Raw genomic sequence first — 16,716 nt, forward strand, 5'->3', positions numbered from 1 at the left:
TACAAATGTAAGAAGATGCTCGCCAACAACCCTCACCTTCAAAAAAAGCGGAACTCCAAGAAAGGTCTGGGTCGCTCCCTGATGAAACGGATAACGGAGATCCCAGAGACCATGCACATACACCGCCAGTGCAGTCGTGAGGATGGCAGCGAGCACGGCAGCAACCGCAGCACCTTAAGGAGAAACCCGTTTGAGCCGAGTCACCACGGTAAGCCCCTCCCACTTGTTTTAATCAGGCAGGGTGAGAGCTGCACCAGGGAAATTAAGTGAACCTATCACTGAGTTTCACCTTTGAAATGAGGTACATGACTCACTTGTTAGATGAGTTACAGCCTGAGAGGTCTTTAATACTGTGTGCATTTTTAAAAATTGCCTTCATATTTTTGAAACTCTTTACAAAATATGTTGCTTGTCTCTAAACACATTTCTCATTCAAAATGTTTGTGACTGTTTATTCTGAAATGTTATCATTTCTTTCAACAAAATACAAATAGAGAAATGAGATACATAAATTCTTTCAGAATACAAATGTTCCATTGAAAAACTTATATTGGTATAACACAGCAAAAAAAAAAAAAATTACCTGTCATAGTAGGAACACAATAAAATTTACTTTGGTTGTATGACCCAGTAGGTGAGACAGTACTGTATACACAATACCACAACCCTGAAACCCAAAGAGCTAAACGGTATTTAGACATTATTAATTTATTATTTACAAATGTCTTTGGTGACAGAGGGCTGCTTACAGCATAACCACAGGCAGGAATGAATAGAGGCAGGCTCTAAACATTGCATAAAACTAATGATGAAGGGATTGTCATTCATTTTGGAAGTGTCTGGCCATAAATTAAAGTTCTGGACATCTGAAAATCTTATATTTTGCTTGTATGAATGAAAAGTTAGGGAGTCACCTAAGTCATTATCCTCCAGGTACCATAAATTGATGCAATTCATCCAAAAGTTGTCAAGACACTTCAATAAAAGTCAGTTATGTCAGTCACTCAGCTGACTTCATTCTCTGGAAATTTATCCTCCCAGTATTTGAGATATCCTGGGTCCTGACCAAAATGGTAGACAGTTAAATGTTGTCGTCCCTAGAACCTCTGCTCACATAGCTAAAATTACACAACCTTGTAAATTATATTATTTTAAAAAAGGAATATAGATAGATAGATATGGGTATGGGTATGAATAAATCCAGCCAGTTCAGAATCCTAAGGTGCCAAAGAGTGACACTTTGTCAAGTACTTCTTGCACTGCATACAGATGCCAGCGAACACCTTTTGCATTTACACACAGGGTTTTCAACAGAGCGCAGCACTGACACACTCACATCAATATTTGATGCACACAGTAACAGGTCCAGTCGTGTAGTTACAGTGACGTAGTATATGACAGGAGAAAGTCAGCATTACATGGTGGTTGGGATGGATGGGATGGACAGACAAATGTGAGCAGAGTTCACACTTGTCCTCCAACAACACTTGGCAGAGTTCATGCTTGGCCAGTAAAGCTGATTCTGATTCCGAGTCTGATGTGTAACATTGTGCTTTTTAATCAGTGTGTTTTAACCTGAGAAATGTGTTTTTCTTAAACCTAACCTTGCAGTTTTAGTGGCAAAACATGGAGTTTTTATGCATAAAGCCAAGGTGTTTACTTACATTTTATACCTTGGGCATCTCATGCTGACATGTGTGGGTTACTGCCTGCACTGAAAACCCTGTGCATCTCACACAGACACCAAAGGTATCATTTAGAGTCAGCATGAGACACAAAAGGTATTTGACCAAGTGTCGGTATTTGATGCGTGTTGGTAAATCTACTCCACTTTCAAGCAACTCCATTCTTTTCATCTTCCCTCAGGGAAACCTCGAGATGACTCCCTGAAGAACAAAGTGATGGGCTTGAAGAAGTCCCTCAGCTACGACCATGTTTGTGACCAGGATGAGGAAACTGGAAGCCAGACTGGGTCAGCTGCAGGAGACAAAATGACTCCTGTCGGGGGTGGTGGGGAAGGATCTCTTCTGGGTTCCCTCATTGGTCGGAAACATGCCAAGAAACAGCTAGAGCCAGCTGCGACTCCACCCAAACTGGAACCAGCTGAGTCCACTGAGTCTGTTCCACTGTTCTGGAAATCAGCCAGCGCTCACAACTTAACGCATGAGAAGAAACCCGTCCACCTGCGGACCTCCATCATGCAAAAGTCTCTGAGTGTTATAGCCAGTGCCAAAGAGAAGATGCCGGGGCTTACCAACAAAACACAAAGCATGGAGGATGCCAGTAAGAAGGATCTGAAGGAACAGGAGGGGAGGGTGCTGTCAGAGGTGGATGAGACGCCTGAACATTTTCCAAAAATGATCATCAGCCAGTCAGTGGAGTACTCTAAGACACCCATGAAGATAGGCATCATGAAACAGCAGGTGATTTCTCCCTACACACTGTCAATCCAGATTAATTAAAGCCTTAATTAGCTCTAGTGCTGACATGATTCATGTATTAATCAATTAGTCCATCAACACCGATTTTATCAACAGCAATTTCCTTAACTGAGTAACTGTTGTCATTTATTAAAGAAAGAAATATCAAGCATTCTGTTTTCAGTGCCTCAAATGTGAGAATTTACTTCTAAAAAATATCTTTTGAGCAAATATTTATTATTTATCTTGGAAATAGCAGTTAGCTCAACAAATACTTTCCTACTCAGAGTAGAACATTTTATTATTGAGTACAAAGACTGGAAGGAGGAGTTGCAGCCCATGCATGAAGGGCATTTCAAAAGGAGTAAATGACTAGAATGCTGCCCTAACTGAAGACGAGGGACTGTAAGAATATCTGGTCCCTCTTTAAACAAGTACTGACTGGTTTGTGACCACTTAGGGGCAGCTCAAGCAAGCTGTAAACACAAAACTGACAGATCACATATTGTACATCGTATCACCTTATAACTCGGTGTGGCAAAGCCATTTTTGTTTGCAAACAGCTATTTACACATCCAGCACACGCAGAACAACATTAGCATGCATTGTGAGCTTCTGGCCACCTGAGTAAAGTAAGTCCAGTACTCACTCTGCTTTTAGCTCTGCTCTGATCCTGATCAATTCCCAGAAACACTGTCAGGCCCTTTAGCTGCTAAACACTCTACTGTGTTCACCGGCTAGTTTGTAACTTTGTTTGCCTTCTGGTGCTGGGAAAGCAGTGTGCAGTCAGACTATTAGTCCCTCTTTTTGCTAAAAACAGTTGTCTGCTACTGGTGCTACTGTCTGATTAGACAGACTGAAAACTAACCAAAACAGTGTGCTAAAAGAAGCTAAAACACTCTGTAGTGCTGAGGAGAATGACAAAGTCAAGTGGTATGTACAGTATCTGTGGACTCCACACTATGAGTGACCCCTTTAACATACATGCAGTCATTTGACCCATTGTAAATATAAAACTGTTGACTATAGCAGCTTTAAGTTACAAGGAGTCAGCACATACACCCTGAACACAAGAACCTTTCTTCATGCATCCAACAAATAGAAACAATTTTTACAACCCAAAACATATTATTTATTATTGGAATACATTTACCTTAACATACACCAGCCCCTCCACCTTCCCTTCCCCTCAGTCAATTCCCTTTAATCCCTCCCCCATTTGTACCCCTCACGAGAAGTGTCTACTCAGCGGCGTATCCTATTTCATTTGTTTCCCCTACAAGATATGAGACGAGTGGTTGCCAAATGTTCTCAAAATGCCCAAGCAATAACCCTTCTGAGAGGGAAACAGGAGTGGTGTATGATATTACATGCAACAACTGGAAACACTAAGATGATAAAACAACAAAAAACCATTCAGTACAGAGAAACCATCACCCCTATACATGATCCCTTGATATTCCATAACCAAAGGTCCACATTTATGTCATGCCATCAAACTCCTTCCACTAATAAAGACTGTGAAATGTGTTTCAAAGGTCAAGATAAAGCTACAAATTGGACCATGAGTTCAGATTTTATTGCATAGGAAAAGCAAATTGAATACAAACAGCTTGAGATATTGAGGCATTAATGATATTTTATTACATTTTCTAGAGTGAATAATTTTATTATTTGATGATGAAACTAATTCTTTGCTGTGCCCTATTTAGCTCTCTAATCAGCTGATTAACACATGCAATGATTGATTGAGTGGGTAGTTAATTTGCAATGATTGACTGGCTACATCTGCTGCAGCCATTCAGCAGTACTTGTTCTGGCTGAAAACTCCAGAACAAGTAAGCAAGTGAACCTTAAGATGAAAATGTTTAGACTAAAGTTATTTTATGGTTTGATTGTAACAGGTGAGTGGCAGCCAGCCGTCCATTTGCTCGGAAACTGGTAGGAACCTTTACGATGTGTCTGAAGTTTGTCCCTGGGAGCTGGAAGAAGTTCAGACTCCCTCTGAAGCAAAGATCCAGAAACATGTTTCCATTGCTCCTGGAGAAACCACCTCAGGCCGGAGAGGCAGCAGTAGCTCTGGAACAACTAGGGGGAGTCGGTCCCAGCAGAGGCAGAAAACAGGGCAGTCTGCTTCCAGCAGACACTACCCCAAAGATAAAGGAGGAGAAAGGGAGGACTGCAGGGAACTACGGAAATCTTATCCACCCAAGTCACCTCTGCCTCTCAAGCCAGATGTGTTCACCTGGGAGTTCACTGAGCAGCCCATGCTAGAAAGAGACTCAGATTCTATCTCTCCAGACAGGCTCAGGCATAAGAAAAGTGTCACACCCACTGATGGAAAACCCAAGGGACTCCATTCAGACCACTCTAAATCTACAGGGAGCCTTTTACAACCTCTGTCCCTGATGGTGGAGATCAACTCGTGGGATTACACCAGCCCACCCTCACCCAAGCAGGAGAAGACCTGCAACAGCTCCAGCACACACACAAAGAAACGGAAAGGCTCCTGCTCATCCAACCACAAAGAGGAGAAGGAGAAGGGAAAGGAGAAAAGCAGAGAAAGGCGGGGCTCTTCCAGCAAGCCGTCATCAGAAAGGAGACGGGTTAGCCAGTCATCAGAGTGCAGTGGGCCGCTTCCTGAGCGACGGAGGGGCTCCACCAGAGACCCAGAAGTGGTGGAGATCAGGAGAGGGGAGAATTTCTCCTGGGAGTCCGAGCCCTCACATACCAGCTTTTTCCAGAAAACTAAACCCTCATCAGAGAGAAAGAGAGAGGTCTCTTTGAGTACTGGTTACAAACCTGCAGTCATCAGTGGGGCAAAAATGGCAGATGTTTGCCCCTGGGACTTTCAGGACCAGGACTCTGGTGAGAGGGCATGATGACTGGTGTGGTGAGTGTATGCTTTTTGTAATCACAGAGCAACAGCACAGTGCACAAAGCGAGGAAATGGAACACTGACTATGTGACATTGCATTTGATAAGAACATTTTTCTCCGAGTGACCCACAGTAAGTGAAAGATTTAGACCATTTGCTCTTCTGTCTATTGGTTCAATCCAACAAACTCCTCATTGTTACTGTACAGTGAAGTGAATGCAACCTTGAAGTCACTCTAAAAACTTTTTAGCCTGCAGTTTTTGCTTGCACATTTGTCCAAATTACGTTGTGTGTGTTTTACCACAGTGAGTACATTGAGGTGATTTGTGAATGACTCAGATTTACCTGCACATCAGACAAAGGTTTGTCACAAACACAGTAATCACCTAGTGAGTTTCTACGTTTCTGCATCAGTGGAGGCTTACTGTATCAGATGGTGATGATGAAAACAAGCCGAAAGGGGAAAAAAAGACCTAAGGAAAAATAAGATATTAGCTCTGATAAGCAGGACCAAATCCCCAGACACAGCTGTGATGCCTCACCTATAGGCCAGACTCACAAAGATGATCTGTTTGATTAAAAAAACAAAAAAAAACACATATGGCAAACTACTGTATCAAGCATCCAATAACTAAATGTTTATTGGTCAGTGTGTACTCAGATACTGTACGACAGTGGAACTTTTGATGTTGTTGCCTATGATATTTGTCTCAGTATGCACCACATGATATTTCTGAAATGATAGGCATTGCTATCAGAAATGTACACATGTTTTAAATGACTTGCAGTTACAGTTAAGCAGTATTAATACGTGTATGTCCACGAGGCTTTACCTATCGTTGCTCTTGATTTACTCGTTATGCTCTTTCTTCTGTTGATATATAACAAACATGAGATGAGGTCATTCATATTCAATCCTGACTAGAGTGGATGATGTGTATAATGCATTTTTCACTTAGTTGCTCTTTTTACACCTGCTTAAATGCTCCTTCCTCCAAATCTTTGCACATATTCAGTTGCTAAAACCACAAGTTTGCATGACCAAGCTTTTTTTGTCACGTTCTCGCTGACAGGAGATGAGTAATTTACTGTCATCTCCGACAACAACACTCAGCCTTTCTGTCCTGTGATCAGCCACCCACTGCAGACACGCAGTAGTGAATATGACACATGGGGCTATGATATACTAAAATCCACCAGAAGGCATAAACAATTGTTGCACATATTGTGAAATAGATAAAGAGGACACAGGAGCATATGGGACTGTCCAATATACTGTAGATGTTGTCATTTATTTATCAAGCATTTTATCATTTCCTCTGTATGATTGGGATATGTTTTGCTTATGCACATGACGCATTTAAGAATCAGCATCCATAAAGTGAAACGTTTGATAAACATTCATGACCCACCACTCTGCCTGTCACAAGGTTTTTCAGGTGGTTTGAGACTGTTTCACATGGAATATTGTAATTTGCCCACTAAATGTATTTTAGTGCTTTAATGATTGTCATATTGTATAGTGTTGCTCCAAAATGGTACAAACTGTTGTAGCATCCACATGGGAGTATTTATATTGTACATTAATATTGTGTTGCATGTACATAGTAAATACCTTGTTCTCAACTCAGAATTAAATATTTATATACAACTTCATCTGATTTGTCTCTGTTTGCTTCAGGACTGTACAGTTTCTATAGGTTCTGTATTTTTTATCTAAAGAACACGTGCTTGTGTGTACCACACTCCTAGTGCAGCTATTTAAGTCCTTCTGCAGTGGGTAGTTAATGCTCACTTTGCACAACACTACCACCTTGTGGGGACGGAGAATGTCTAAACAGTATATTTTCCTTAAAGTTTCACGTTGCCACACTGCCTACATCTGAAAAACCAAAATGAGAACTCTAAATTAGACACTAGTGGAATTAAACTCAAGTTCTGTACATATGTGTATTTTTGAGGTACTTGAGTATTTTCATTTTATGCTTCTTTTCACTTATACCTCACTACATTTCAGTCATGCATTACACAGTCATGGCCAAAAATATTGGCATCCCTGCATTTCTGTCAGATAACGCACCATGTCTCCCACAAAATTGTTGCAGTCACAAATTCTTTGGTATTCTCATGTTTATTTCTTTTGTTTGAACTGGAACAACAGAAAAAGACCCAAATCTGATACATTCCACTGTCAGGGTTCTGTCCTACCGCTTCCTGTTTTAGGCTCTTATTTTGTCGCCATTTCCTGTTCTAGATTTATTTGTTATGGTTTCTTTACAGTAATCAGTACTCATTACCTGCACCTGTTTTCACCCCAGTATAAGCAGCCTTCTCCCATCTGTAACCTGCCAGATTGTTCTTGTTTTTGTGCAGACTTTCCAGCATTATCCTTGCTTTAGTGATTCATGTTATTGACCCTGGATTGTTTCCTGACTACCGATTTCTGCCTAGCCCTCCTGAGTGTTGAATGTTTCTTCTGTGTACCGACTACTGGACCAGCTTCTTGACCTCCCATTTTTGGATCCCTTGGCTGTGCTCGTTTGCCGGTATTGACTCTGGACTGTTGTTTGATGTGGGTATTGGATTCTGGACTATCACTGTGTATTTTCTGAGTGAATACAGTAAAGCAATATTCTTTACCCCATCTCGCCTGGCTTTGTAATTGAGTCCACTGTTAACATTGTGCGTAGCTTTACTGGCTGACCCTGACATCCACACAGAACTCCAAAAATGGACTGGAGTGAATTACTGACACCCTCAACTTAATATTTGGTATCACACCCTTTGGACAAAATAGCTGAAATCAGTCACTTCCTGTAGCCATCAGTGAGTTTCTTCAACCTCTCTACTGGAGCTGTGGACCACTCCTCTGTTGCCAGCTGCTCCAGGTCTCTCAGATTTGAAGCCCTACATTGTGCCCCAGAATTCATTGATAGTCTTCAGATTTCATAATGCCATGCACAGAGTGAAGACATCCAGTGCCTGAAGCAGCAAAGCAACAGCAAAATATCAGTGAACCTCCACCGTGATTGACTGTAGGGACCATGTTCTCTTCTTTGAAGGCCTCATTTCATTTTCTGAAAACAGCAGAATGATGTGCTCGACCAAAAAGGTCTATTTGAGTCTCATCTTTCCACAGGACTTTCTCCCAGAAGGATTGTAGCTTCCTCAGGTAGGTTTTATCAAACTCCAATCTGGCATTTTTATATTTCTGTGTCAGCAGTGGGGCTCCCTGGGTCTCCTACCATAGTGTCCCTTGTCATTCAGATTGTGATGGATAGTGTGAGCTGACACCGTTGCACCCTGTGCCTGTAGGTCTGCTTGAATTTATTTGGAAGTTGATCGAGGTTCTTTATCCACCACTGGAACAATCCTTCGTTGCAGTATGTCTATTTTTGTCCACATCCAGGGAGATTAGCTACAGCACCATGAGCTGTAAACCTCTTGAGAATGTTGTGCACAGTGAACATGGGAACAACCAGATCTCTGGAGATGGACTTGTAGCCTTGAGATTGTCAAGGCTTTTTCACTATTGTGGTTCTCAAATCCTCAGATAGTTCGTTCCTCTTCTTTCTTTTCTCCATGCTCAGTGTGGTCCACATGACACAAAGGTTGAATCAACTTTTCTCCTTTTTAACTGGTTACAAGTGTGATTTCTATATTGCCAGAACCTGTCGGTTGCTACAGGTGAGTTTCATTAAAAATTAAAGGAGCATCACATGTTTGAAATACAGCTATTTCTGATGATTTTGAAAAGATGACAATAATTCTGTCCAGACCATTTTGGAGTTCTGTATGGAATGTATGCTACTTTTACTGGTTAGGCAAACCAAATTCAAACAAATCATTTCTGACAAATCATATCTCTCCAATGCACTGTTACAGATGAAACTGTCCAAATACAAAGTGTATGTATGTATGTATATATCACTTCTCTCCATGTGTTTTGGTGTGAAGGGGAGGGCTTTGAAGGGCGGGGCTAAGGACAGCGTGATTTGCATACTCTGGTTGAGATCCATGAGGAGAGGACAGCCTTCTTCCTCTGAGCCACTCCATGTCTAGGCTTCTGTCCTGGCTGCGTAGTTACTGTAGCAGCTTCCCAGAATTCAGATGAAGCTCTCAAACTGCTTTGTGTTTTCTGTACTAGTGTCTTTACTCACAGAGCTATGTCAAAGATCACCTTTACCTGACACTATGCCGGTGTATAGGTGGGTTTCTGATTCGACAGTTAAGGAAGACTTTACAATACAGTTTTTACACCTTTTGAATGTTGTGAAAGGCTTTAAGACATTCTAGAAAAACCCTTAACACTCAGTGCCATTTTCTATTGCCAAAGGCTAAAATCATCAATCTGGCGCCATTATTTTTCTCTTTATCTTTTGCAGTGAGATAGACATATATGGCTGCATAAAATGGAAGTACTCAAGTATAGTACAAGTACCACATAATTAAGTTCAGTGCTTGAGTAAATATACATAGATGCTGTATATCCTATCATTGACCACAAGTATAAATATTTCAGTAATAATATATTATTATTGTTATTATATACCCTATGCCTGAAACAGCTCTAAGAGCTCCCTGATGACTGCCTGATGACTAGTATTTCTTCCAGGCGGCACCCAGCCCGGCAGTGACGTCATCCCTGCATCAGGGGACAGGGCTGCGTCCCTGCAAGAGGAGCAGCCGATCGGACTGGACACGCATCTCAAGTACAGACCGGCACTGCGCAGCACAGCATCAAAACACACAGCTTTGGTTTTTCTCGTTATAACTGAAAGACCCTGGTTAAATATCATGGGCAACGTACAGGTAAGAAATCTTGATTTTCTATAGCTGGAAATAACCAGAACTCTAAATTGTCTTCATATGATGAATTCACTTAAAGGCACTTCGTCAGAGCTGTAAGGCCGAGTCGTGAGAAAACAGTCACAGTTATAAATCAACATTTACTAAAAGCCAACAGACAACGTCAAAAGCAACATTAACGGTTTGTTTGAGGAATAAAAATACGACTTTTGCTCAAATTTTCTATAAACAGTACTGAGACGCAGAAATTGCGCAGTTAACTTGAGCAAAGTGTGTCCTGCCAGCCCGAGGAGGCAGCAGCAAAGAGGAATTTTTCAGAAACGCTGATCAATAAGGCCGCATTGTATTATAGGGAGGGTGGGCGAGGAGCGGAGGCTGCTGCTGGTGCTGCTGCCCCATGACTCAGCAGGCACACGACTGCGCCCTTTTCCTGGCCTGGATGCGTAACACCAGAATACATCCACTCTTTATTTAACCTGTGTGAGTGTAGAGCAGTCTAACTGTAACTCTGCACAAGGGATATATAAACATAAATTGTATTATAGATATATAGAGAGAGTATATTCTATAATTGTCAGTTATACATCAGTATTATACTGCATTGTTTCCTTAATTTTGCTGGCTGCTGTCAATGTATCAGAAGTAACACAACCCTACATGTACAGTATGAGTTGAAGATCATTATTACATAGTTAATAAAGTTTATGATGAATTTTTTTTTCCATTCTCTAGCCCACCATAGTCCCATATGAGGACTTTGATGTGACGGCTGATATCAAGGCGATCAGAAAAGCATGTAAAGGTTTAGGTAAGTGTATGTGATGTTTTGCTCATTCCTCTGTCACTGACCTGAAGGCGTTCTCGCTTTCTCTATTCACTTGCTAAGGAACATCCATTTGTCACCTTATTGCAATGACTCCTGAGTATTAATGCAGTCATCTAATAAATCCACATCCATATCCTTCCTAAATATAAAAGCAACAGGTTGAGATGACATGAAAACGTGTATTAATGTCTTAATGCTTGAGTAAGATAAATGCCATCATCATAATTGTACATTTTTGGATAAGAGGATCATTTGTCCTTATCACAAGGCAAAATGGAAACACATTTCAGTCTCTTCTCCTCACCTGGCTTGTTAACATGGATGATAAGCAGATGTATGAGGACTGCCATCTTTGCTGAAAAAGATTTAAAGGAGCAGTAACTATTGTGATTGACAATCTTTATGCTTTAAGTGGCAGTATATCAGCGTGGGAGAAGTGGAAACAGTACTCTGTCGTGCTGTCTGTTGTACACTATCATATTACATGGAGTTATTGTAAATGTAACTTTTAAAAAGCCTTTTTCAGTACATAAATACACTTTTACTCCTTTTTGTCAGGAATATGTCGACATGGCAGCCATTCCAAAGAGAAGGCCTGCCAAGTTGACAACAAACTTCTTTGACTGCTTGAGCCTTAACTGTTTTTAGGTGTCTAATATATGTGTAATATTTCTATATCGTTAATGTGAACAGCTGAATTAACCCTTTATGCCAGGCACAGATGAAGAAGCCATCATTGAAATCCTGGCCAATCGATCTGCAGCTCAGCGTGTGGAAATCAAACAGGCCTTCTTTGAGAAGTATGATGATGTAAGTACCTGCCTACCTCCCTCTCTCTTTCTTACATACCCACACACACACACACAACAGCCATGTGTCTCCTCTTTGTCTGTTCAGGAGCTGGAGGAGGTCCTGAAGAAGGAGCTGGCAGGGAGCTTTGAGAAAGCCATCCTAGCCATGTTGGACCCTCCTCAGATTTACTTCACCAAGGAGCTGAGGAAGGCCATGAAGGGGGCGGGCACAGATGAAGCTGTGCTGGTTGAGATCCTGTGCACAGCCACCAATGAGGTCCATGTATACATCATATGGTTTTTCTAGTGTCACTCTTCCTCTGACTTCATTTTAACTTTGATAAACTCATCAAAGCCTCTGATCACCTCTGGTCCTCCCACATGGCTCATCATTTGTATTTGTGCAGCAAACATTTCAATTAATGTGGGGGGTGGGGTGGGAGTGTGCTGGAACCAATCCCTGCCAACACTGGGAAAGAGGCATGGTACATATGTTGTAATGTTATCCACTGGTAATATACAAATATTTATTAGAACAGCTTTAATGTTATTAAGTGACCTAATCTCATCTTCCCTGTCCCAACAGGACATCATTAGCTACAAGGAGGCGTATGCCCAGGGTGAGTCTTTTTCTATGCTGCATCAATCTGATGTTCCTCTCAGACTGGAAAATGTGATCAGTTAACTGTACAGAACATCTTGGGTGTATCACTTTTGGGTATGAATCAGTGTGTAGTGAGTCATGTGTTCCTCATATTCTGGCTTCTCAAGCTGTACTTGTTACAGAACATTAAAAATTGCTGTTTATCAAAGCGGTGACCGTCTGGGGCTTCACCCTGCAGTGCATGAATGTGACCTGGAGGCAGACATTGAGGATGACACCAGTGGAGATGTGAGGAACCTGCTGATCTCACTGCTGCAGGTGAACACCCATTCTTTTGGGTTTACATAAACAGAAAACACACTTCTACAGGCCCATTTCTTTGGCTAGTTGCACGGGGACAGTTCTAGCTATAAATTACATTAAGCACCTGGAAGTTGCTGCCATTTTAAACCATAGTTGGTTGGAAGTCCTGAATTTGGAAGGAAGCCATTTTAAGAAGCAGAATGGTACTTTCATTTGATAACGGCTGTCAGACCTATTCTCCATGCTGGGATCCGCCTGGTGGAACACTGGTCATACATCACATCACTGTTTCTGGTGCCCTGGCCTCTGTGTCAGCTCCAGCTCTGTAAATGCTCCCAGCCCTGTCTGCTGCCCCTCTCGTCTTTTGCCCAGAAAAAACAGAGTGACTCCACAGAGCTGCAACTTCATTAATCTTCAACTATTTACCATTAACGTGGAGCAGATGTGTTATCCCATTAAGTGCTTGAGATTTTTTTTTACCTTTTCTCCACTGAATAAATCTTTTCACTCACTCTCTATATATGAATCACCTCCATTATTTGTCTTCATAAATCTGTCCACCCCACTTTTCCCCTGTGTCTCACTCCTGCGTCCCTCTTTTTCTGCAGGCGAGCAGGGATGAAGGCTATGAGGTGGATGAGGATTTAGCTGAACAGGATGCAAAATCTTTGTTCGAGGTACGTTCACCGATGAAATCTGGGCTACATAATTCCTTCAAATAAGAGCCCTTAATCATAGTTTGCCTTAACCATGTGAGCTCAGATTGAGTTAAGTGCAGATTTTATTAAATGCAAGCCTTTTTGTCATAACACACTATTGTAATGTGGCTTGTACAGGACTGTGGGATCCATGTGGAAATTCACAGCTATGGTGTGAAGAGTTGTACTTAGAGCTCCACAGTAATACTGTAGGAAATTAAAGGTGTGCACCTAGTAAAGCAACAAAGTATGAATTTCTATAAGTGAATTCCCTCAGTTACAAAAAAGAACAGGTGTGACTGACCCACACTATGGCTGTGGCTCTGGGGATAGATACAGTATCATTGCATGTTGATTGGTTGGCCAACCACTTTTGTCTGGGAATTAAATATCTTATGGTAGCGAATGGTAGTAATTTCTTTTTGCTGTGATAACACTGCACTCATCAACTTATCCAAAATCTTGTAGGTACAACTGGTTAATGCTGAGGGATTAAAGGATGGAGAGGCATCTAACACTAAGACAAACACACAAGTCTGGGTGTTAATATTACTATTATATGTGTTAGTTCATCTTTGTCTAACCATCAGGCAGGAGAAGGCAGGTTTGGCACCGATGAGTCGACCTTCACCTACATCCTGACACACAGGAACTACATGCAGCTGCAGGCCACCTTTAAGGTCTACGAGTCGGTAATGACTGTGTTAACTCTTAGAATAAAGGCTGTTTTTAGAAGATGGCTTCTCATCACTGATGTTAGTTCATGCATTAACGTCCTGTCTCACAGCTGTCAGGAACAGACATTTTGGACACCATTGGCTCTGAGGCCACAGGAACTCTCAAGGACTGCTACATTACTCTGGGTAATGCCATAACACAGTGATCCATCACCATATGCCATCCAATCAGTTGTCAATTACTCTCATAACACATTCTTCCTTTGCATCTGTGTGTGATTTATAGTCAGGTGTGCTAAGAACCCACAGCTGTTTTTTGCCCGACGCCTTAATGCTGCCATGAAGGGGCTGGGCACTGACGAGGACACACTCATTCGCATCATTGTAGGCCGTTCTGAGGCAAGTGTGTGTGTGTGTGTGTGTGTGTAAATGCAGAGCCAGCCATCAGATCACACTGAGTAACCACTCAGTGTGTTTAAGTAGAATATTTTTTCTGTAAAATGTAGTGACGTTGAAGTATGAAGTAGCAGGAAATGAAAATACTCAAGTGAAGTACAGATACCTCAAAATTGCACCTAATTACAGTACTTGAGTAAATGCACTTAGCTACTTTCCTCATATGAGCATGAATGGACGTAATTTGTTGTTGGCTTTTGGTATCTGTAAAGGAATTGTTGAAAATACTAATATGAAAAATGTTTAGCCTTATCCTTTAATTTCCAGATTGGTTGATATTCAGAACCAAACTTTGGTCTGAAGTTGTGCTCTGAAAGTAACTTTTGGCCCTGTAAACACTCAGTCCAGAGAGAAAACTCAACAAAGAAAAGGGATTTTGTTGTGACAGCAGTGCTACAGTATGTTGCTAATCCACAGATCGACCTGGAGACGGTGAAAGACATGTACCTGGAGAAGTACGATGTTACCCTGAAGGATGCCCTGGATTCTGAGTGTGGTGGAGACTTCAAACGCCTCCTCCTTGCAGTTCTGCACTAAAACCTCTCACCTTCCTCCTACGGGCCTTATTTAACATCTGTTCCCACTCATTCTTCTTCCTCACTCCTCTTGCTTTTACTACTTTCAACACCTTCACTCACTCCAAGATCTTTTTCCACCTGTTATTCTCCTTACACCCCTTGTCTTCTCTCTCACTCTTAGAGACAGTCAGTTCTCTTTGCAGCTCGGACCAAAAACCAACTCATTATTATAGTGTTTTGAGACATGTTCAATTTACAGTCATAGTCTTTGAATACACAGGTTTGCTAAGAACATTACACACAGTGGAAATTCTCTTAAAATTATAATCCAGTATAAAGTGGCGTTGCGTTATATATTTGTTAACAATGTTATGGCAGCGTTGTGGACCTTATGCTGTGTGAAGCTTGTGCAGCTGAGTATCATGCTAATGTATTTACCCAAATAGAAGTTTATTCACCTTTGCACTGTGCATTCCAGCTATAGTCAAGCTGAGCTGAAAGCGATAAACATTAAGAAGCTGCAGCTGCTTAACATAAAATACGTAGGCTCTTATATTTGTCACTTTTGTGCGTCGCCGTCACCCATGGCTGCTGTCAGCTTCACCTCGATTTGCCTCAAAGATGCCTTTCATAAGATTATGGCAATGCAACTTCCTTTTTTGCTGCAACAGTCAACACATAAGTGCCGAAATATCACGTTTGATCCCTGGCATCTGGATACACCAGAGGATCAGTTATACATGATGATGTTAATATCACAAGCCTGAATGCTTTAAGTATACACTGTGGGGGTTTTGTAGTCACATCACTAAATGAGTATCGTGTTACAGTACAGTATGTGGGATCTTAGCTGTTTGTAATCACAGCTCACAAGCTGCCTTGTCCTCACATTTGTACACATTATTAGAAGATTGCCTTTTTTAATGTTGGCAGTCATTGAGTTCAGTACAGTGATACAGCCATACACCTGTGTAAAACCTTGATGAGATCACTATGCATTTAACATTGTTAGATGCTGATGTTGAGACATACATCTTGTTCTGTAACCCCTAAAGTACAATCACTTACAATGGCCACGCTGTCTGTATTCATGTATGGAATTGTATCTGAGCTAATTTTACTTAAAACCAAGATTTTAGCACTATAAATTACTGTTATGTAATGTCACATAGCAAATTAATACATTAAATTATATGAAAGAAGTCACTGATTACCTGTTTTAATGGCATTAATATATGTATGTGTGTAGTGATAATAAATTTTAAGTCCTCCAGGTCATGGTTTATTCTCTTTATTTACAGTAGAGGGCAGTATGACGCCACTAGCAACACAGAGTATACGCTTTTCAGAAAAATGACATGGCATTTGATAAAATTGTATCAAAATCTATAAAATGTACAGTATAATTAGATATTTTACATCTTTTAATTGTATAATGTGCTTTAACCTGCTGTATAGTGAACATTATGATTTTATTTATTAACATTTTGTTAAGGTTTTGGTTGGTTACCATTTGATAATGTTTGTTTTGGTGGCCTATTATATAATCCAAACCAATACGCAAGCACATTTTTGCAACATTTCCCCTAAAACATTTTGACTGACTACTGAGCACAGACGCTGTTGGATGCCTCTGGGTGAATCAAGAGTAAATAAAGGAGGAGAACATTTCAAAAGGTGAGTACTGCTTCCTGACGCACGGACACAATAGATGATTTCTCAGCTTCTTTTACACT

General features: G+C 41.1%; 1 protein-coding gene across 2 annotated transcripts; it reads left to right on the top strand.

The window, feature by feature from the left end:
- Window positions 1–5,174: 5,174 nt before the first annotated feature.
- On the top strand, window positions 5,175–16,253 carry LOC109974043 (annexin A13-like). Of its 2 annotated transcripts, none has more exons than XM_020624031.1 (12): window positions 5,175–5,313; window positions 9,914–10,110; window positions 10,840–10,915; window positions 11,649–11,743; window positions 11,831–12,001; window positions 12,311–12,344; window positions 12,567–12,646; window positions 13,240–13,308; window positions 13,920–14,021; window positions 14,117–14,192; window positions 14,293–14,405; window positions 14,880–16,253. In XM_020624031.1, the coding sequence occupies exons 1-12, from the start codon at window positions 5,253–5,255 to the stop codon at window positions 14,997–14,999; spliced, it is 1,194 nt and encodes a 397-aa protein (XP_020479687.1). In that variant the 5' UTR covers window positions 5,175–5,252; the 3' UTR covers window positions 15,000–16,253. The 2 variants fall into 2 exon arrangements, with proteins under 2 accessions (XP_020479687.1, XP_020479686.1); XM_020624030.1 differs by lacking the exon at window positions 5,175–5,313 and adding an exon at window positions 7,653–7,844.
- Window positions 16,254–16,716: the final 463 nt, after the last annotated feature.

This window comes from Monopterus albus, unplaced genomic scaffold, assembly GCF_001952655.1.
Source record: "Monopterus albus unplaced genomic scaffold, M_albus_1.0 scaffold319.1, whole genome shotgun sequence".
NCBI lineage: Eukaryota > Metazoa > Chordata > Actinopteri > Synbranchiformes > Synbranchidae > Monopterus > Monopterus albus.